The sequence below is a fragment of the Pomacea canaliculata genome, linkage group LG12 (genome assembly GCF_003073045.1).
Source record: "Pomacea canaliculata isolate SZHN2017 linkage group LG12, ASM307304v1, whole genome shotgun sequence".
NCBI classification, from domain to species: domain Eukaryota; kingdom Metazoa; phylum Mollusca; class Gastropoda; order Architaenioglossa; family Ampullariidae; genus Pomacea; species Pomacea canaliculata.
In genome coordinates this window covers 9,400,775-9,422,965 of record NC_037601.1, presented here as the reverse complement: position 1 = coordinate 9,422,965, position 22,191 = coordinate 9,400,775, and the positions used below count along the sequence as shown (strand labels likewise).

General features: G+C 38.8%; 1 protein-coding gene across 7 annotated transcripts; it reads right to left on the bottom strand.

The window, feature by feature from the left end:
* Window positions 1–3: 3 nt before the first annotated feature.
* On the bottom strand, window positions 4–22,188 carry LOC112577116 (ankyrin-3-like). 7 transcript variants are annotated; one of them, XR_003102007.1, is made up of 18 exons: window positions 22,134–22,185; window positions 13,764–13,939; window positions 12,763–12,910; window positions 12,506–12,604; window positions 12,105–12,200; window positions 11,720–11,818; window positions 10,927–11,055; window positions 10,453–10,548; window positions 10,168–10,266; window positions 8,959–9,057; window positions 7,080–7,181; window positions 6,613–6,783; window positions 6,206–6,316; window positions 5,544–5,636; window positions 4,945–5,043; window positions 4,644–4,742; window positions 3,468–4,466; window positions 4–2,257 (listed from the first exon to the last, which is right to left on the bottom strand). XR_003102007.1 is itself a non-coding variant. In XM_025260071.1 (18 exons), the coding sequence occupies exons 4-18, from the start codon at window positions 12,889–12,891 to the stop codon at window positions 4,230–4,232; spliced, it is 1,758 nt and encodes a 585-aa protein (XP_025115856.1). In that variant the 5' UTR covers window positions 12,892–12,910; window positions 13,038–13,098; window positions 13,764–13,939; window positions 22,134–22,186; the 3' UTR covers window positions 4–4,229. The 7 variants fall into 7 exon arrangements, 5 of the variants coding, with proteins under 5 accessions (XP_025115856.1, XP_025115855.1, XP_025115857.1 ...); XR_003102008.1 differs by having other exon boundaries at window positions 4–1,404; XM_025260071.1 differs by adding an exon at window positions 13,038–13,098 and having other exon boundaries at window positions 4–4,466; window positions 22,134–22,186.
* Window positions 22,189–22,191: the final 3 nt, after the last annotated feature.

Genomic DNA, 22,191 nt, shown 5'->3' with positions numbered 1-22,191 from the left:
TCATTTTGTCATGTGGGTCTTTTAATTTAATAATCAAATATTGAAAAAATTGTTTAAACATGCTGTCAACACTTTAAATGAATACATCAAAAACTGAGAAATAGACACAAACGCAACGACTGTCTCAAAAACATTTTGCTGCAGGACGAGCTGTGCACAAAATATTGCGTAGCAGTTTCTCAATCTGTGGAATGTCTTCAGAAAGAACAACTGAATATAAATAACAAGGTCAAACCAAGTATAAATTTAGGTAAAATCAATCGTGTGCTTTAAATGTTCAAAAGTAAAGATTGGTCAACAATAACAGATTTGAAGGATGATTACTGGTAGTAATCTGTAGACCTCTCTTGTCTTCGAAACTGTTTCATATACTTCAATATATGTGATCACAAATAGTGTCTTGAAGGAGTGTGGAATGCAAATAATTAAGTGACGTATCACAGAACCACAACATCAGCACATTGATTGTCCACATGGCATACAATATTGCACATCTATATCAGCTGCTGTACAAATAAAAGTAAAAATTTGTACAGTCAAAATATAGGCTTTTGTGGGCCACACAAGGTAAACAGGCATAACAAGAGAGCAATAAAACAGGTGCACAGTTATGTGGCTTGCTGGCCCCTCCCAACACAATAAACACAACAGAACTGTAACAATGTATAATTGGAATACAGTCAGCCACAACCATATATTAAATATAACATATATAATTTACATAATAAATACAAATGTTCCATCAGTGATCCAAGGTGAAAAGGCGCTGCAAAGCACTTGTGTTTAAACTTGACTGTTCGGATTGACCAAGAACACTTTAAAGCCTAAAATGCAAGAGACAATCCATGCCAGCAGGTATACTATTATAAAACACAGAAACAGATTAATTAACCAGTGTATACATCTAAAATGCACAGATAATCAATTAATCCTTTGTGTTTTAAATATTAAGTACATATCACGGTGCCTGAAGATAAAAACTATTACTGACTGTGCTAACAGACATGTGAAATTTGTCATTTTCACCTTTATAAGTGCAGCAACCACACACACAAAATTCTTTCTAGGGAAGGCAATCTATGATCTTCTATGAAACTGATTTATTGCAAGGATAGCCTCCCTCTCCCGACTGATTAAAACAAGTTTCAACCACTGCTGCCACAGTAACCTGTAAAAACGGGGTTTTTTTTAAATGCTGTAGCCATTTGTTCACTTTTAAAACATAGTGGGGAAAGTCCTTAACCTTCTTTTTTGTTATTGTTGATGTTTGAAAAAAAGAACAGCACAGGCCTTGTATAAAATACAGTGTAGGATGATCTTTTTTGTCCAATCAGCATACTGATGTTATGGTAAATAAGAACACCGGTTAGCAGGCTGCACCTGAAGGCTGCCAGTTTTTCTAATCTGTGATCAAAGACATTCTTCAACTGAAAAAGACTGGAATCTACTGCCATAAAAATGCTTTTGTTTAATATACAGCAACATATTCTCATTAAGTCAACTGACACTATTGCACTAAAAGCAAATTTAACACAAAAATATCTGACATGACCATTGCTATGCATGAACAACAATAACAGTAGCTGGACTAGTTAGCGTAATATCATAAGGTAAAAATACAAAGTCAGTGTATGTAAAGACATTTTTTCTTGAAGGAGAAAAATGACAATGAGATCAGACACAAGTGACTGCTTATCTACTACATACAGGTGACTAATTGGTTCTCAGCTACGTGGGTAAATAATTCAAAAAATATCTCTCAAGGAAAGAATTATATATTATTATTATATCATCATAAAATCTCATTAAATGCCAGAAAATACCAGAGATTACAAGAGATTTCCCAGCATCTTAACTGTGTATTCAAGAATAACAACCACTGGGTGTTGCAATAACCTGATATACTGTAGTAATATAAACCCCTGGCACTAAATTTCTTTCCTAAAATCACTAAATCTTAGGTTGTTGAAAAAATTGCAGCAAAAAATGAATATCTTTAAGACAGAAAACCTGAGTTCATCAGTCTGATTTCTGAAGGTATTACAACCAGATGTTACAAATGTGTCAGCTACAGAAGGTAATAGTTACAAATGTCACTTTTTTGATGGTCATTCATGTCCTGTTGTTACATTCTTATAAAAATAATGTCAATAGAAACATTTATATCATAATATTAAAGCAAATTTCCCTTTACTTTCGAAACATACTCCTTTATTGTTTCTTGATGCTAACCGTTAAGCCACCAGACTGCAATAGCCTGTGATAAAAGCAGAACACTTAATACACAGGATACAGCACAGATCATGTCACTTACTGCATAATTCTGTCTTGCTTTACATTTGCAAGTGAAAAGTAGTCTTTTTTATATTTACCTCCAATACAGCATACTGATCTGATAAAGAACAATTTTCAATCTGTTCTCTGTTCTATTACTTGATTCTTTGTTTGCCACACTTCAACAATCCCATGCCATCTCTTCTAATACTTCATATATTTTATCTTACTGATCTTAGTTTTTCCCTTCAAACAAGCAACTTGCTTTAAATAAAGTGTTTTGTGTTCAAACGGTTCAGATGTTTTACAGAAAGTGAAAATTACACTACCATGCTGTTTTTGTAAATATGTTTGAGCTGAAATCTGAACCAACGACCATCTTACTAATGGACACATAAAAAGATGGCTCTTAAACTCCCATTCAAACATATCTGAAAAACTCAATTACAGTGTCATGGTCTAATTTCTAGAGCCATGACAGGTCACATAACCAAACCAGATCTGCTTATGCCACTTGAATGCTGTGAGTAGTGGTTCCTGGTGTCCTTTGAGCTGCCTACTAGGGAAAATATAGAGCGCTAGCCAGATGATACTACCCTGGTACAAACAGCATGAAAATGCTGGAAGGCTAGTGAAAACTTGTTGCCAGTGCCTCTTATGTAGCTTTTGTAATCTAATGGACATGGCATTGTAACTTCACCAGCTCTGAAACTCCATTCTGCTACTCCGGCTCTCTCCTCCCCACAAAAGAAAGATATACATCACAAAAAATGAAACTACTCTCCATTAAATCTGAGGTTCTACTTTTCAAATGTTGTGTAATATCCAAATGCTCCAAACTTCTTACCTTCATCATTTAAGTATGTATGAAAAAAGAAATCACTCTTTCTAATCTTCTCTTACTGTGAGCAGAGTACACTTAATTCCCCAGCACACCATGCAAGCTGAGGTAAGAGTTGCTATATTTTCCTAGTTTAAAAAAGTGCACAATAATGTTTAGCTCTGTTCAATTAACTGCATGACTCTCACAATGCAATACAATCATGTGCAGCTCTTGGCACAAACTGATGGCACAATCATCGCAACACTATAAAAACAGCCCATGACACTATCCAAAGCAGAACACTACAAAACAGCACACAGTGGCAGCGCTGCTCAACAAAATGATACAATGTATACTATATTTCACTTACCACACAATCAAGATGACAGTGTGCTCTCTATTCTTACAGTGATGCACAGTAATGCACATTGACGAAAACAACAGAACTGTGCAACACAGGACTGGTGAACAGCAAAACCACTTTCCTACCCACACAAAGTATCTGCAACAAAATATACAAACCAGTGTAATTGTGTCTTAACATAAAAACACTGACATGTAAGCAGACACTGGCCCCTGATTGATCCCGCTGTACTGGTCACTAAATGTCAGCACTGAAGACCTTTGACACCAAAGCTTTTTACGACATTATCACAAAGCTGCACAGACAAAATTTACAACATTTAAAACTAGGGCTAGATTGCTTGTTTTTATCTTCAAAGCCTTTTAGGTTAGGTCAAGACTGGGCAAATGACAAACATTTCATGTTAAATATTAAATTGAGATCCTCTAAAGTTTTTCTAAATAGCAAATGAGACTCACCAGCACTTGACATCTACAATATTTTCATTCAGTAGTGGCTTATATACTACAAGCTTTGTATCCAAGTCAGTAAGACAGAGTCTGAAAAACATTCTTACTTTAAGCTATGATTCTTCACACACCCAACCTTTTTTCACATAACCAGCTAGCTATTATACTTTGGCCTACAAACAGACTTTTCTAGAATCATCCTCCAAATTTTTATCTTTAAGATGGAGCTCACCCTCTTATAATTTTTACCCTCTTACAATTTTTTCTTCTGATACAAATGATGAGATACAAATTAATCCTAAGGTGCACAAAAAGTGCTTTATGTCAAAACACATGCCCGTCGACCCTTCTTGCGTCTGTTTGCAGAGGAGAGAGGATTGGACCGACAAGCCCACTCCACCATCCCCAGCACCTGTGACACCTGCTGTTCTTCCGACTGGGTGCTCAAGACATTGAGTATGCTGCAGCATGGTGCTAGTGGATGCTGCTTCAAAATGTTTTCTGCTGCCTCTAAGTTCTTCTTGGCTATGGCCATGCCCAGGGGTGTCAAGCCATTCTAAAAGTGAAAAATAATTAATGCTGTTAATAGGCTATAAGTAAGATTTATTCTCACATTAGATTACAGGCATAATTTGTCTATAAAAACTATAAACTCTCTATATCACTCATCACACTGCTACAATGCCTGAGAAAGTATTTTATAAAGTAATAAACATAAGACAAACGTAGGTACCTGCATGCTCAGTGTCATATCAGCACCATTCTTCATAAGAAGTTGCAACACAGAGGGACAGTTTGCATATGCAGCCATGATAGTTGGTGTGATTCCATTCTGCCACATTAAATATAAATGAAACATTTAATGCTCTCCCTGACACACATTTACATAAAGTGTCAAGCAGAGTTCACCATCCAAATGTTCGGAACTATAGTCTGAAAATTAACTATACATCACACATTATTCATGCTTTCGCTCAGTTTCTAATCATGTGCAGATTGAATCTCTGTTTTTACTTACGATTAACTGTACTCACATCAGTAGAAGCATTAGGGTTAGCCTTCCTTTCAAGAAAAAGGGAAACAACTGCTACATGCCCTCTCACACAGGCTACATGCAGAGGAGTCAAACCACACTGAAACAATGTGAGCAAGTGTTATGACTGACATACACTGACTTATGATGGTTACTAGCACATTACACCATCATCAGTACAGTTAATGATTGACATGCTCATAACCACTCCTGTTAATCATTAATATATAGAATAACTAAGCTTTAAAGAGTGGTGACAACACACAACACATAGCAACAGTCCACATTTTACTTTATTTCTATTATGATGATGAATTGTCATGTAATTTACAGTCCATACAAAGGGCACTTAGTGGTAATGCACGTGGCACAATGCAAACAAGAACTGCTTGTTGTCTTCAATTGAGTGATTTGTGCCATTAAGTCCCACATAACAGCAGACATCCCTTTACTATGCAGATACATTATATGTATATTTTATGAGTGATGCTTACATCAGAGTTATTTTGGCACTTTCTTCACCTTTGTATCTTTTACAGGACCAAGAAACCAAGTTATTTGACAGAGATGAAGATACTGTGTTTCAAGGAGTCCACTTACCTTTGTCTTGGTTTCTAAGCAGGCAGGATTTTCATCTAGGCAGGCTGTTGCCAGCACCGCATTGCCTTCATCTGCTGCCTTGAAGATGTTGCACTGAAACAGTCAGGGTATAACTAGCCACACATATACTGACATACGGGCAGCATTTAGTCACATATATGCTGCTATAAAGTCACCATGTCACTATGTACATGTCACAGTGAACATATCAAAAGCTATACATATTCTAATAGTGTGTCATCAGCCACACAAATGCTATAGCTTGACATAAAGCAGTGACAAGGAAGTACACATGATGATCAAGCTTGAAGAAATTTTAAGCATATGTCAGCATGAGAGGTTGAGTGTGAATATGTTTTGCTTGGGTGAGTGAGCGAAGTAAGTAAGCATGTTGCGCTATGGAGGAATGAGTGAGAGGAGCATGTTACACTATGGGTCGGTAAGTTACACTGAGTGAGTGATTGGCATGAGTGAGCATGTTACACTGTAAGTGAATGGCATAAGTGAGCATATTACACTATGAGTGAGTGAACAGGGTGGGTGAGTGAATGAATGGAGTGAGCATGTTATACTAGTGGTCAGTGAGTGAGCATGTTAAGAATGCGTGTGCGCATTAAACGGTTCCTAAAAAGAAACATTTTCTAAAATTTTGATTTGCTTACCTGGTGAATTGTACTGAGTGCTGCTTCTATCAGTTCATCTACATGTTCAGGTCGTGAGCGGAAAAGTGAACGCATCATGGCCAAGCATGTTCCTGCAGGATCTGGATCAGGCTAATTGGGCAAAACAGTGGCTTGACATAATAACACTTTGACACAAGTTATTTGTGTCCCCCATCCCCCCACACACACAAACATGAATGGTCCACCTTATAAGGTGTAGTTGGCACCCAGCACTAGTGTCCAAACACACATGCACACAAACACAAACATGAATGGACCACCTCATAAGGTGTAAGCGGTGCTCAGTTACTAGTGTCTCCCCACACACAAACATGCACGCATACAAACGTGAATGGACCACCCCATAAGGTCTAGGTGGCGTCCACTTGCTAGTGTCACACACACACCTCATAAGGTGTAGGTGGCTCCAGAAGCATGTTGCCTGCCTCAGACTCTGTGTCATGCATGACATGTGTCTGTTGCTCAGGGCATAGTTGCAAGGCCCACTGAACCAGCAGAGACATAACTTCAGCATGGTGGTCATCAAAAGCTACGCGGGCATTCATGCTGATCCATTTCTGCAGAATCATTTACGTTCTGTGTTAAACATGCATAAGCCACTAGGAATAGGGAGAATACCATAAACCTGGTGATCAACAGCACAGGTAAATAAATACCTAAGAAACACTGGTAATATAACATCACACTTTATTTAGTGACTCACTACATGTTTAATAAAATGATTTATATTATCTTTATTAGTTCTTTGGCCAATGAGAACTGTTTTAATTGCTGTGAAGTGACTGCTTGTAAGCAGACTGATTCCAGACTGGGAAAATCTTTAGAGAAGTGATGATGGTGATGTGCAACTCACCCCAGCAGCTTTGACATCTGCTCCATGTTGTAGCAACATTAAAACTGCTGCTGTATCTCCATAGTTGCAAGCAATATGAAGTGGCAGGAGGGGACTGTAGGGCTGCAAACACAATTGTTATCGATCCAAGAACACTAAGCTTTTCACAAGTAACTTGATCAATCTAAACAAACCTAACAGACATATTATCCTAGGAACTAGATTATGCTACCAAAATACACAATAAATCTAAAATAATAAATGATAAACAAACTACTGCAAGCTCTTGATAAATATTTTAAAATCATTTACCGTCTATGAAGTGAGCAATAAACTAGCATCTCTTTTCCACTACTTCCTCATCCTTGGGTTTTGTGGGGAGATGGAGATGGTTGCTGATGGCTCCGTGACTATAAGGCCATGTGGCAAGAGGGTCTTTACCATACCCTCAATCCAGCATCTGAGGGGTCGTCCTCTTGGTCACATGCTAAAACATCTTTGAGTGCAGTGCTTTCAGAGATGCCTTGTCGACTGGCAACCTGATCAAGAGACTTGACTTAGCTGTTGGATGTGCTGACTAGCATGACCCCCACCATCAATCAGATTGTTTCAATTTTGATCATGTCTGTTCAAGAGTTATTAGCTGTCCATTTCAAACATCTCACTTCATGTTATTTTTCTTTTCTAGACTTTAGTGTCCATGTCTGGCCCTGATGTGCTATGGTGAGTAGGAATACTGCACATTAGCTGTGTCTTACTCTTCACTGGAATGGTTGGGTGTCTAGAGAATGAGGTCACCTGGTAGTTGACACTGTTTACTTTTTAAATTTGTGCCTCTATCTCTTTGTCAAACTTGCCAAAAAATGATGCCCATACTTGATCTCCGATGTTTGTTTGAGTGACATTTCATTAATGATGATGTCCAAAATGCCTGGTGTTCTGCTGACTGTCATTACTTCTGCCTTTTCTATGCTGATTTAAATGTCATAGGACTCAGTTGTCCTGTAATATATTTTAATGTTCACATGCTCCCTTAAAGCTTCTTCATTCACCAGTCCCTGACTGCTGGCAAAGAGCAGGGCCAGGGTTTGCTTCTGTAGTGATTAGGTCCCTGTGAATGACAAAAAAAAGTACAATGATGGTACATATCCCTGCATTACTCCTGATGTTATTTCAAACCATTCTGTCAGTCCTGCTGAAGTTCTCACTGCCCTTCTGCTGTTTATATACATTTCTCTGATGTTACTGAGCAACTGTCCCTTCACACCATACTCATCCAGAATATTCTTGACTTTACACAGTTAAATACTTTTCCTTGGTCTATGACGACAAGAAGCAGGTCTTTGTTGTATCTGATGGCCAGTAAACCGAGTTTTCTGAAGAAAAAAATTGAGTCAGTGTAGAAGCATACTTTTCTGAACTTGAACTGTGCATTGCTGAGGTATAGTTCCACTTCGTAACAAGTATGCTGCTTCAAGATCTTGATATACATGTTTCTCACAAGACTAAGAAATAAAATGCTTCCATATATGTTACAGTTTTCTTTGCAACCCTTCTTCTTCTAGATGGGCACCACTATTGCAAGATACCAATGATCTGGCTCTCTTCTTTCTTTCCAGGCCTTTTTGGACAGCTTTGTCAGACATGTGATACCAGTTTCACACAGACCATATCTCCAACATGATTCCATCCACCCTTGCTTTGTTCTTTGGGCTTGTTCATAACATCTGTCTGATTAAGTGATGATGGTGATGTGCAAGTTATGATGAGTTCCTCCTTTTCTGGGTATTTTGGGATGAGGTGATGCAATATTAAACCATAATAAGTCAGCACTTATTGTTGTCTTTTTACAAGATAAAAAAACTAAAACAGTTTTTATTTAACTAAACTGTGATCTTACCCGAGGCTTATCATTAGGATTTGCACCTGCACTTAACAAGGCCTGGATGATATCACGTCGACAGGAGTGACAAGCCGTGATTAAAGGTGAAGAAAGTTTCTGAAATATTTAGTAAAGAATTGCTTCAACAAAAGCAGCACCAATTCAAAAGCCTAAATCAAAATAAAATGTTTCTATACTAATATAAGCCAGTAGATGTGTAACAAACTAATATTGAATAGTATTAAATATTAAATAAAAATATTAATGGTACAGTCACACGGTTTACAAAGTACCTAAAATATGAGCATGCCTATAAATCAGAAGAAAGTGTATATAGCATATGTGAAAGTTACATGTTTATTTTTGTAAGTATTCATGTATTCATGAACTGGTTATTTATATTTGGAATTTTTGAAGAGAAGATTCTTATTTGTTCATAACATTTTTTGCAGAATGAAAATAATGTCTAAACTTTTGGTTTGATATAATTGCAGAAAGCATGTGATGTTCGTAGACTGCCTCAAAAAAATTAATTGTAACCAAATAAATAAGTATAAATAAAAACGGTTCATCTGATATTTAAATGGATAAGAACCTTGAAATATAGTTAGGATAAAACTAGAAAAATATCTTTTGTGACTATCTTCCTGTGTACTGTAACTTTGTTGTCTATTTCAATAATGTCTTCATCCCTGAAATCATCAAATTGGTATGGCAACTTTCTCAATAAGTTAAAACACAAGACATGTTTTAGTAGGGATGTGCCCTGTTGTTTTCTGACGTATCATTCAAATTTTGCATTCAAAATGAATGTAATAGCTAATGGAGCAATGAAAGAATATGTTTGGCACCATATGCATACACAGCCCACCTTCCCCAGTCTCCTCCCTTTTTACTCTCTCTCACACACTTCAAAGTTCATACATTAGTATAACCAAATCTATAAAATTAGATTATAAATACCCTGTTATTACAATATACCTAAAAAGAAAAGATGAAATGTATACAAATAAAGGCAATATCCCAATTGTCTGCTAAAGGAAATTTTCCAGTTAATTTCTAAACAGATTTATGGAAAATTCTGTGCGTCAAATCTGGCAATAGCCTGCACATCTAAAAGCTATTTCCAATCTCTAGCAAAGCATAGACATATCTTCACACTACCTGACTTATGTCGGACTGAACATAATAATAATGTAGGTAGCCAGGGTAGATTATCTAGATTACCTCTGATATTGTGGAGGGAAAGGCACCATGACTTATCAGCTCTTTCACCATCTGAAGATCTCCCAACACAACTGCCAGATGCAGCGGGCTTAGACCATCCTACAATAATAAGATAGTGGCCCTTTATAAACATTGAAAGAGGAAATCATAGTGATTGTAGGACTGGATGAGGATCACAAATATATGAGATGATAACATTTTAACCTTTAAGAAAATGTTAAGACAATAGATTCTCAATTTTTAAAATTTACTTTCATTAATTTTGTCAAAATGTGAACAACTCACTTTTAGCGTCTGATTTACATCACTGCCACTACGGATAGCTTTCCGCAGTTCCACAAAATTGCCTTCAGCTGTGTATCTGAACACATCAGGGCAATCCTAAATGAAATACAATATAAAAGTTTTTTAAAAAACCAATAGATAAGGAAAATTAAAGTGAAAAATGCCTTACATGATACTTTACTCTCTCTGCTCTGAGGATTGGTGCTCTGATCTTACTGGACTAATGTTTTCCTTGTCTCTCTTCACAGAATGTCATTTCACATGTGTTGCTTCATATCTTAAATAAAGACCTACACAAAAGACACATGAGACAGTAGTACAAAGTTTGCATCGGTGATCTTCACCACTCCTCACAAAAGAATCACCAAACAGCAAGAATATGCTAACAAACACACAATCTGCAATTCACAAGCACAACCTAGACTTGACAATCACAATATAAAGCCATTGGTCTTGTTAAGTGCTTGTGCTTACTAGTCCTAGTTCTTCAAGCAATCTGAAGGCATATTCTGGGGCTGACGCTCGCCAGTTGGGCAACAACACATTTATTACTTCTGCATTTTCCTGTTGAACAGCTACTGCCAAGGGAGAAAAGCCATCCACCTGTAGACAAAAACAAGAATTACTGTTGAAATAGATTCACTTACATAAATTTGCATCAAAGGATAAGAAACACAGAACTAGAGATAGCACAGGGAAAAGCACTGTTTTCTACAAGAAGCTGGTTAGATCATAGAAGAACAAGTTAGCTGTGACGGAAGTTAATGAAGGGGTTGTTCTGAGCAGATGGACTGAATATTTTCAAGGTTTGTATAACTGTCATTTAATGCCATACTAATAGACAGGAACATGACCTAGAAGAATCCAGAGCTATTGCCCACAGTAGGGGAGGAGATAGAAGAGATGGTAACTTGCATCTTCAAAGATGGGAAATCACCTGGAACTGACAACCTCCAGGCAGAACATCTCAAGCATATGGTAACGCAACAGTAAAGTTGAAGCTGATCCCCTGATAAAGTCTGAGAACCCAATAAGACTGGACACAGTTCTTTATCATCTTATTACTAAACAGTGGTCTACAGAGTAGACACAGTCCCTTGTCATCCCACTCCCAAACTATGGCCCTGCAGAAAGCACAATGGACAACTCCATCAAGTGCCTTGTCTGTTATATATCTGTCCCTTACTTCATAGATCAGAGAACTAAACTATATAGCAATGCAATTATTTTTAAGTAAGGCATCCAAATAAGACATGCAAATATTTACTGTGTGAATACGCTGATCTGCTCCAGCCTGTAGTAACATACAGGCTATGTCTGACCCATTTTCTTGTGCTGCCAAATACAGAGGTGTGAACCCAGTCTCCTTTTAAACAAAATGGAAACGTCACTGAAGAAAATACTTCTGAGTCTAAGAAATGCTACAAGTTCCAATAAGTTGATGGCACAGTCCTATTACTTGTAGCTCAGAATTTAAAGCCACTATCAAATCTTTGAAGATGTCTAAAAAGCAAACATATGTTGATAGAAACATGTTAACTGATGTTCACAATTAAAATCTAAGGCTTAACAGCCTTTATTTTAAAAAGTCTGACTTTTACAAAAGGTATAGGTAAAGATCAACAATAAAATCATGTAGATGCTACACTTACAGAGACTGCATTTATGTCAGCTCCTCTTTCCAGTAGGATCTGGGTCACTTGGGACTGTCTTGCTAAGGCAGCAACATGCAAAGGTGTGTTGTTTTTCTAGCACATTCAGAAAAATCAGATCACTCAACTATACATTCTTTTATGTTGTTCCCAAAAACTTCATTATCTCATATTTAAACTGGAAATAAAATAGTAATTGTGATACAAAATTCAAAAACATGCTATATTAGTTGTAAATAAAATGAAATTAGTTGGATGAACAGTCCAATAAATTGTGGTGACCACATACTACACCCCACAATTTCATAAACCATACTACTTGCTATCTTGATACATTTTTGTCTTTTTCTACTAATCTTAAATACACACCAAAGTGAAAAAAAAAATGGCATATCCCTTACACGAGTTCGAGCAGCACAATTAGCTCCCCTGTTCAGCAACTCCATGACCACAGACAGATGCCCTTCTTTGGCAGCAAGATGAAGACCACTCATGCCATTCTGAGCATTTACATTACAAAATATGTGTTTACAAATAATTTTAGTATGTTCATGTAAACAAAGATTCTTTCCATTGGATGTTGTAAGTAAAAAAGATCCTTTTTGAAAATAATTTTATGTGCAATTGGAAATGTCTACAATTACAATAATTTACTTACAATGTTTGTGGTGTCCACATTTTGACCAGCATCGAGATACTTTCGTACCTCCTCCAGATTCCCTCCTCGCACAGCTCGTAAGAACTGAGCATCAGTATCCATTGCCATTCCAACACATTGCCACGACATCCATAACACTTAAATTGATCTGGGCACACACACATTATACATATATTTTGAGTAAGCACAGTTAGAAACAATATGGCAAAATACTTCTTTCCATCCGATTATAAAAACAGAGAAGTTTACAATTCCATAATCATGTTAATAGTCACCTTTAAGATTTACTTTTGGTCACTGGTTTTAGAAACCTTTCAGAAACTGTACTGCTTGATCCTAAATCATAAAATACACATGACCACATTGATCAACAATTAGTAAGCATGCACAATTTTGCAACTAATTATACAGATAGAAAGTCCCTGAAGTAAAGTTGAAAATTAAGTAATAATATTGTTAATCATATTGTTTCAGTCTAACAGTCGTTTACAAATAATATTACTTTATTAGCATAACAGCTTCAAACCAGACATTCAGCTAAGTTTAATAGCAGCATAGCCATCTCTCCTTCCAGGAATGTAATAAATGCTAGTCTGCAGACAAAGACTATAACAGCATTATATGCACTTTATGTCTATTTACGAAAAAAACAAAAAAAAAAACAAACCGCTATAACGTTGATTCGTTATGTAAACATAATAGATTTCCATAAAACTATGCGCTATCTTACAATCAAGCTGAAGGTTTGAAAGTCCCATTTGTGTGTGTGTGTGTCGTGATAAAAAAATAACATACACTTTTGATTATTAACAAAATATGATTTGGAATCATTTTTTGCTGCTGTAAGATACACTGCGAAATGCTTGAAGATGAAAAACCCAACCTCGTTCAGTTGCCGAGTTTGCGAGTACTGTCAAGACCCTCATTATGATAAACAGATTGATGACACACTTTAAAGATATCAAAATTAAAAGAAATCAACAAAGCGATGTGTAGATCACCTGCAGTTTATGCTTATTTCCAATTCTCAATTAATCTAGAAAGTATGTTGCTCATAAAATCAACAAACAACTGGATGCTCTCTTTCAGAGTTTGCGCCGAAGCAGACGTCATTACCGGAAGCAGGGTGTATCCAAGGGACATCACTCTTGTTCTCAGGCGGGAGTATTTGTCCTTCCTGGAAATCCAAGAGAGACAGAAAGCTACTTTGTGTAGCGATATGAGAAAAATAAATAAATTCTATATGTAACCTTTATCCGAAATTCTGTGATCTCTAAATGAACTTAGTTTTTGTAGAAAGTGATTCTTTTACTTAAAAAAGAAAGAAATGGTATTTTTAGTTTATTTTTTATAAATTGTGCGAAACAATATAATTATTGTTTTTGTACATGACCATTTGTCGTTGAGCAATAAACGGAAGAGGTACCAGTCCTTGTATTTCAATATTTCAATAGACTTTCAATCAAAAACTAACAAGCCTGCAAGTTCTGTGTAAAAGTAAAACGCCAGTAGCGCAACCATTCCCGCCCCCCCCCCCCCCCTACACGCACCACCCACATATATTAATAGTATATATATACATGCGTGTGTGTGTGTGAAAACATGTTTCGTTAAGAAATTCCAACATCCGTTATTTTTATTTTGGGCAGTGGACAAACGATCATGCATGTTATCGCTTCGTTCAAGACGTCAGTACAGCCGACGAGGCAAAAACAAAAGCACGCATATTCAGAGTGACAGAGACAGACAGTTTGATCAATCGATTACACGCCGAAATTTCTTGTTTCCTAAGAACGGTCATCACAGCATACATCCACTGCAAGCTGACATGAGGGAGGAATACCGTAAACCAGATGTGACCCCGCATACCAGAGCTTTGTACGCTTAGTGATTTGCGTGGGACTTGCACATAAGTTTATGTTATACAGTAATGTGAAAGGATGTAAACTAGTATTTGTCTCTCCCCTTGTCCCCCTCCCCACTCGCAACGCTCCCCCACTTATGCAGGTCTGCATGCTCTCACATCAGCCCGTCTGTAGGCCAAGCGCAGTGGCTCGGTGGCATGAGGTGAATTATGTTCCAGACTCTCCATATCGTGTTCGCCTGTATAATCTAGGAGAAGAAAAACAGTTTCTTGTGGCCAGGATTAAGTAGCCCCCGCACCTTAATACTGTCTTCTGCTGACGTCTACTTATCACCTGACTACAGACTCTTTGTCGCGTGCGAGTCATGCCATCTGTAGACAAGGGGGAAGTCAGAACTTTTCAATTTTAAGGAAAATCCACTGAAAGAAACATTCTTTATGCTGCACTTGTACGTTGTCCATTAACTCTCCCTTGTGTTACCTCAATGAAAAGATAATTTTTTACAAACTACAGCTAATGCACTTACGCAAAGGGGATACGGTGTAATCGTAATCAGCTCCAGGACTGCATGATGATTCTCTGTCGACAACAATCCCTTTCAGTAATCTCTTAGTGTCCCCTTAAGTAATCTCATCGACTCCAGTAACTTGTCGATTAGTACCGCCAACGCTGAGCTCGAAAAAAGAAAATCTGTTTGGCGAGTATAAAGAAGTGGATAAACAGTCCTTTCTGGGTGTTCCTGCCGCCGCTCACAAAGGCTACAGTGGAGAACTTTGTCAAAATCACTCCAAACTTTCCGACAGTCGAACCTAAAGTGAACTGATTTGTGTTATTATTGTGCTGCAAATGTCTTGAGATGGCGATGACACAAAGTATATATAAATACCGGGACTGGCTCCATATCGCTGACAAATATTCATACAAATACAGCATGCACCTTCAAGAAATCCAGATGTTGAACCACATCCAGCTCTGGCACCTAGATGTATGTACAGACAAACAAAGACAAGACTACCAGAGTTGCAGGATTACCCCACGTTCTGGAAACAACCTTATTTATGGCATCCTTCGAGCGAAGTACCTGACTGGCTTTTCGCTGTAAACTGCCAGAAACTATCGAAAATCAACGAACTAGTGGAAGACTTCTGTCATCGTCTATAGATGTCACGATGATCTTTGATGTCAGTTACCGTACCGATGAAAATTGTGAGCCGGCCTCACGACACGCCTCTCTCTCTCTTATTAATGTATACTGAAGGTACAGGGGCGATTACCACTCACGGCAGCACAGTTATCATTCTTGTCATTTCACCCCTCACGTTTCTGTCATGGCCGCAGTGTGTGTCGCTGATGGATCGTGTTTGTTCTTTTGCTCTGAACAATATTCTGTCAATATTCAGACCCACGATAAGGGTCGGGCACTGTCGACCGTGTTTGTGTGATTTATAGCTCGGCGTCCGTTATTACTAAAGAGAGATTTGCAGCAGCAGACGATCAGGCGCCGCTGGACCTAAAGTGGTCTGGCTTCGAAATGCATCTTGGGAAGTAAATCTTTCACTTAATCTAAACACGTTATGACTTTGCTGCGCAGAGATAAGCGAACTCTTCCATTTTCATGCATTGTTGGGGATGGTGGGGCTGGGGTAACCGACTGCGCGAAATCTTTTGGTAGTCGGAGGATGACGAGTTGACCGTCGGCAGGGTACGTGATATAAGCAGGTTCATTTCCGGTCTGGCTGTGCGCATCCGACTGTTCGCCCTTTGACCTATCCAAGGACGACGCTTCTTTATCTTCTTTGACCCATCTCACGGATCTTGAGATGGTCGACGAGTAGGATAGCCAGTTTCTGGATCAGTCGATGTAACGGAAGCTCTCTCTCTGCATATACACTAATACATGTACAGAAAAATTAGTTGTTACAAAAAGTAGGCTCATACCTATATATATGTGCACTCCTGACAATAGGGTGAGTGGCAGGTGGGTCTGGTGTACCTGGGCCCGTGGCTGTGAAGAGACCACCTAGCAGAAGCAGTTGTGAGCGATGTCTGGACCACACCTCATCCACGAGGAGTCAAAAACAAGGCAAAGGTGAGTCGTTCACCACGACAAAGTCTGAGTTTGCCAAGACAGGCGACAGCAGCGGATGTCGATGCGCTTATAATGGTTGCGCCTCTCGAGCATCGTGCTTTGGTTTTAATGATGCCCATAGACTGAGGGCCGATCACAAGGTCCCATAAATGTTAAATACACACAGACGCATAACTGCACTTAAGAGCGAGACCATTGTTAATGCCGACACTTTCTGAGCACACTACACGAAGTGATTGTGCGAATGTGTCAGTGAGAGAGAGTGATCGTGCGTGCCAGCAGCTAGTCAGTCAATCAGTCAGCACACGTGTCCCAGAGAGGGAGAGAGGAAGTGAGTGTCCCAGACATCTGCCATCGCAGCGCAAATGACATCTGCTCGTGTTGTTTGTGGATAAGACCTGACAAAGGCCAGTAACTCCAGCATGCAGGGTCAACCGTTTATTGTGTCTGTGATGACACAAAGCATTTTTAGCGACAGAGCATCCCTCCCTCTGAAGGATCGTTAAAACAGTGGAGCGTAGAGCAGTAAGCAACCTGTGCGTAGACATAAACAGGGAGACGTTGGCAGGGGGACACAATCCACATTGAAGAGTATCTGTCCTTTAGTGCAGTAAGGATCATTAAACAAGTGAAGCGGGGACCAGTAAACAGCTGCAGCACAGATCAATAGACAACATGTAAATAGAAAGAAGAGGGCGGTAATGCCAACGGGCATACTGCCGTAAACTTCACATTGATCTTTGTGTCCAGGATTCAGTGTGTTAACGAGATACGACCATATCACACTTACCTCATTCTACAAAGGTTAGGGAGGGGCGCTAACTTCGCTAGAGTGGAGCTCACTTATTTGTTTCGTTTGGTAAATAGTCACACGCAGTCGTCATAAGGTCACATGACGGAGAACGAGACTTCGTTGAAGCCAACGAGAGAAGTCCCGTGTGATAACACCCTACATAAACCTTCAAATTTTTTGTATGCGAACAGACACGAAAATAGATAAAAGGCAATATTCTTTAGTAGAAATCACAACAGCTTTATTTTGCCTTGTTTGTACCTTTAAGACTGTCATCAACATACTTCTATGAAGTCTGTGAAGCCACCTGTCGCGACGGGACCTTATCCACGCAAGCGCCAGAAAATGGCCTCATGGGTAGGTGCAGGTTATTTTGGGTTTTCTTCAAACACTTTTAACATGTAGGACTTAGATTATGTCACTCACTTAAATAATTTACCTTCCCCCATATATTTATATATTTGTGTAAATATTATTTAATGACTACAGTCAATTACTATTGTTTCTGTGCCACCAACCTGTTATCTTTGCGGTACTTCGCAAAAATAATTTTCGCGTTTTGTACATCTCTTGCATTTGTTTGTTACTAACTTATATAATTTGTTTCGCTTATGTGTATATTGCACATTAGTACATATTTTTGAATTAGCATCTTACCATCCTGTATACGTACTTTGCTTGCCACGTGTGAATGCAGGGGTGTATGTATATATAACATTTATTTTTGTCTCCAACCTGTATGAGTTGTTTTGTGTCGTGTGTGCGTGTGTGTTGAACAGTGTGTACATATCTCTTGCATTTGTGTCCCACCAACCGGTATAATGTATTGTTCTTTATGTGTTTTAAGATCATCACCAGAACACTTAAGTCTTGAACTCTAACAAAGTCCTATTTTTGGAAAACCAATAGCAAATGCAAAACAGAGGTACTTCTGTGCTTAAACCATCATTGCTTTTATTTGACTAATACATTATCATTGATCTTAAAACAGTTATGGGAAAATTTACTACATGCAAATGTAGATTAGGAGTATATATATATATATATCTTGTATTTATATTTTCTAATGGCGTTAAAAAGACATAAAAAGATATTACCTTTATTTTAAGCACTCTTTAACCAGAGACAATCATAATAAAGTCTATAATATATGTGTCACGTGCTAGTCTGTTGTTACCTTTGGACAAGATAGAAAATACCAACAGAAATTTGAAACTAAGAAATAAGTATAACATCAGAAATTTATTCGACAAGGTAAATGATTTACCTATTTCCGAGACATACATTAAGACTAACCCTGAAGTCATCCTTTCACGATAAGTCTTTGGTTACATTCATGCCTTTAGAAAGTCGTCTTTGAAGTGTCCGCCGTCTGGTTAGGAGCTCCAACATGAACGAACACTTTTGAAATTATTTGTTCCTTAATACATAGGCCAGGAAAAGTGTACCTAACCAAAGCACAATGAGGTATTACACCATATTAACCCCGATCAGCCAACAAGGCTAAAAGAATTTGTGTTGTCTTTTATATATGCACACACATACACATCATGTTTCTTTGAACACAACTCTCACCACATATAACATACACCTTAACAGTAACTCAGACCTATCCCTATCCCTAACCGTAACCCAAACCTATTCCTAACCAAAATCCAAATCCATGTCCTGACTCTAAGACTCGCCTCGATGCCAACTACTGTAACGGGTGGACAGCTACAAACTGATCTCAGGAACAAGGAAAGAAGCAAAAATAAAGTGAGGAAACAAAGCAGGCAAGAAAATAAATAAAGCTGGTATTTAAAACACACAAACACGCACGCATGCACCATTACATGAAAAATAAAGAGAGAGCTAGCCTCAACAGATTTTCACGTGAATAATTTACACTCTTCTAACAAGTCTGGTCAACACTTAACAAATGGTGTGGTCAGGACTTCATCACACAACACCAAAGAAAACTGTCAAGTTCCTCCTCCCGGTCAAGAACACAAAACAGCCGCAAAAATCACTGAGTTTTTTTTTTTTTTTTTCTCTCTCGGCCCTAACCTTTGGAATTTATATCAGTGGAGTCTCAATGTCGCCGTTACATCGAAGAACATGGGGCAGCCGTGAGACGCTCCCACCCTTCGCTCGCGCATGAGCAAATCAACCCACCTTTTCCGCCCACCTTTGCTTCCAAACGATTAAAACAGCATGTTTGTGACATGCTCGAATGCTATAACAGTAACGGATAAATAAATAACAGTAAGAAGGTAATTTTTTTTAATTTAAAACCCTAACCCTGACTTTGAACAATAAGTTGGAAGTTGGAGTCTGTTGGTGTGAACTTTCATTTAAAAACACACCTACATGAGCATATACCTGTACAACTGCGGTTAGTATGGGGCGACAGTGCTGCCACCTCGCAGTTGTCACTCCTTAATTACTCCTCCATTACAAATAAAAAATCCCAATTCGCTGATGTGTAAAAGGATGTAACTCTTGTCGGCCAGCTAAGGGCAACTGTTTTCTGCCTGCCAGTGTACTTAGTATAATTGTTATACAATGAACATCATTGTGGGAATTTTATGCACTTTATTTGTGTCTATGCACTTTCATGACCTGTTTTATTGTAAAGGCAGCTGCCTGACACCAACAAATGTGAACAAACTTCTGTTTTACTTTCTCTAACAATGATGCAATCAAATGTAAAGAAAATGTAAAGAAGAGAAAATAAAAAATGTCAAAAATAGAATGACTGACAATCCGACTTTGATAAAGAGCGAAGTCTGCATTTGCGTTTTATTTGTGACAGTCACTGAAACATTGTTAGAACAAGCTTTAAAAATGTAGTTTAGCTGTAATATTTAGGAACGGCCATGAGTCATTCTCTGGTTCAACTTCAATCATCTGCATACCTACACGCACTCGCGCGCATTGACTAGGATCATTGTAACTAGTCCTTGAGAGGAGAGCAAGGCACCGACATCACATCCCCCAGCGCCACAGGCAGCAGCAACAGCAGGGCCAACATCATCAGCACAAGCCGCAACATCAGGCTGTTGCTGTCTCTCCATCAATCACGTGACGTGCACGACACTTGCAACAAGACTGGCCACTTCAGAAGCGCGCGCGCGTGTGTCTGTGTGTGTGCTCGCGTGCGTGCGCGTGTTTGATGCATTGTCTGAGTGTTTACACTCGCGCGTGCATGTGTATGTGAGAGATAGAAATAAAAGAAAGAGTGAGGAAGTGAGATGCAAGAGGGAAAAAGAGTGAGGTCGACAGCTCCAGAGGGACAGGAGAGGTCTGGGGAGGAGGTGGTGCAGATGGATGAGGGAGGGCCTCCCGTGACGTGGATGTAGGGCTGGCAGAAGAAAACGTGTCTTTTATGTGCGTCAGGGTTGGCCTGGTGTTGGCAAAGTCGTTTGTCAGCTCAGAACTTTGTACTGTACTGCTCTTCAACACCGTCAACTAACTATGCTTTACAAAACCATATGCTTTATTGGAAACATTAAAATTCACCCACACACACACGCGCACTTAAACATGCTGTCTCTCTAGTACTAACGTGCAAACTTGTCACCATATCCTTAGAACGCCCAGATTTCTTTAGCCTGCTCTCCAGATGCCCCCCAGTTTTGATCCCTCCCCATCTAGCTTCCCTCTACCTAGTCATACCTATCACTTTAGCCATTCAATGAACCTATGACACTATCCCTCGAACTCACGGGTGGGCAAATCGCGGACATCTTTGCGAAAACGTGAAGTGCCCTTGTTTTTATTTTTCTATTTACTCAGTCAAGGTTGATTTAATTGAAATTTAATTTATCGAGTACAATAGTGTTAAAAATCGGCATTCTGTAAGATCCTAACACAGACACCATATAAAGATAACAAACAACAGATATGTCTGATGGAGTCGTTAGAGAGCATCGTGGGCGGGCCGGTCTCAGAATCCTAAGCTATGTGGCAGGCCGGAAAATACCAAAATCCCAGGCCAGGTAACTACACAACAAACCTAGTGATAGTGGTATGAACAACAAATGAGCACATAATAGCCTTCACTTACCGAATTAATTGTATAAAGTGAAGCTGTTTGACTTCGCTCGCAATAAAACTTTAAAACCAGCCTTTCCTTTGATGCTCTCTAACGACTCCATCAAACAAGTCAGCCGTGTTATTTATCTTTGTAATTTGTGTTAGGTTGATAACACTGATACATAACACTGTCTACAGCCAGTCGAACTCTGACCCTATACATCACACTGTCTACAGCCAGTCGAACTCTGACCCTATACATCACACTGTCTACAACCAGTCGAACTCTGACCCTATACATCACACCGTCTAGAGCCAGTCGAACTCTGACCCTATACATCACACTGTCTACAGCCAGTCGAACTCTGACCCTATACATCACACTGTCTACAGCCAGTCGAACTCTGACCCTATACATCACACACAGCCAGGCGCGTTATGACAACTGCCGTGAAGTTGTCGTAAATCTTCATCATTTTTATCATTTTCCTCATTGATCTGGTTCTGACGATACTTGGCTGGTTGGCACGGTGCTGTTGGATCAATATGTCGAGAGCTAATTCTATCAACCTTTTCATTCCTCTACCCTGACGGCCTCTCTTACCTTTATCTTCTGACGAGTCGTCTGTCACCCCTGAAAACTAGGTAACGACACAACCGTT

Bases quoted from the DNA above. Each gene is read 5' to 3' on its own strand.
- LOC112577116 (XM_025260071.1), bottom strand. From the start codon at position 12,891: ATGTCGTGGCAATGTGTTGGAATGGCAATGGATACTGATGCTCAGTTC. The intron at 12,201-12,505 runs GTAAGGGATATG...TGAATGTGCTAG, and splicing joins ATTGTGCTGCTCGAACTCGT to AAAAACAACACACCTTTGCA. The intron at 4,467-4,643 runs GTACCTACGTTT...TTTCACTTTTAG, and splicing joins ATATGACACTGAGCATGCAG to AATGGCTTGACACCCCTGGG.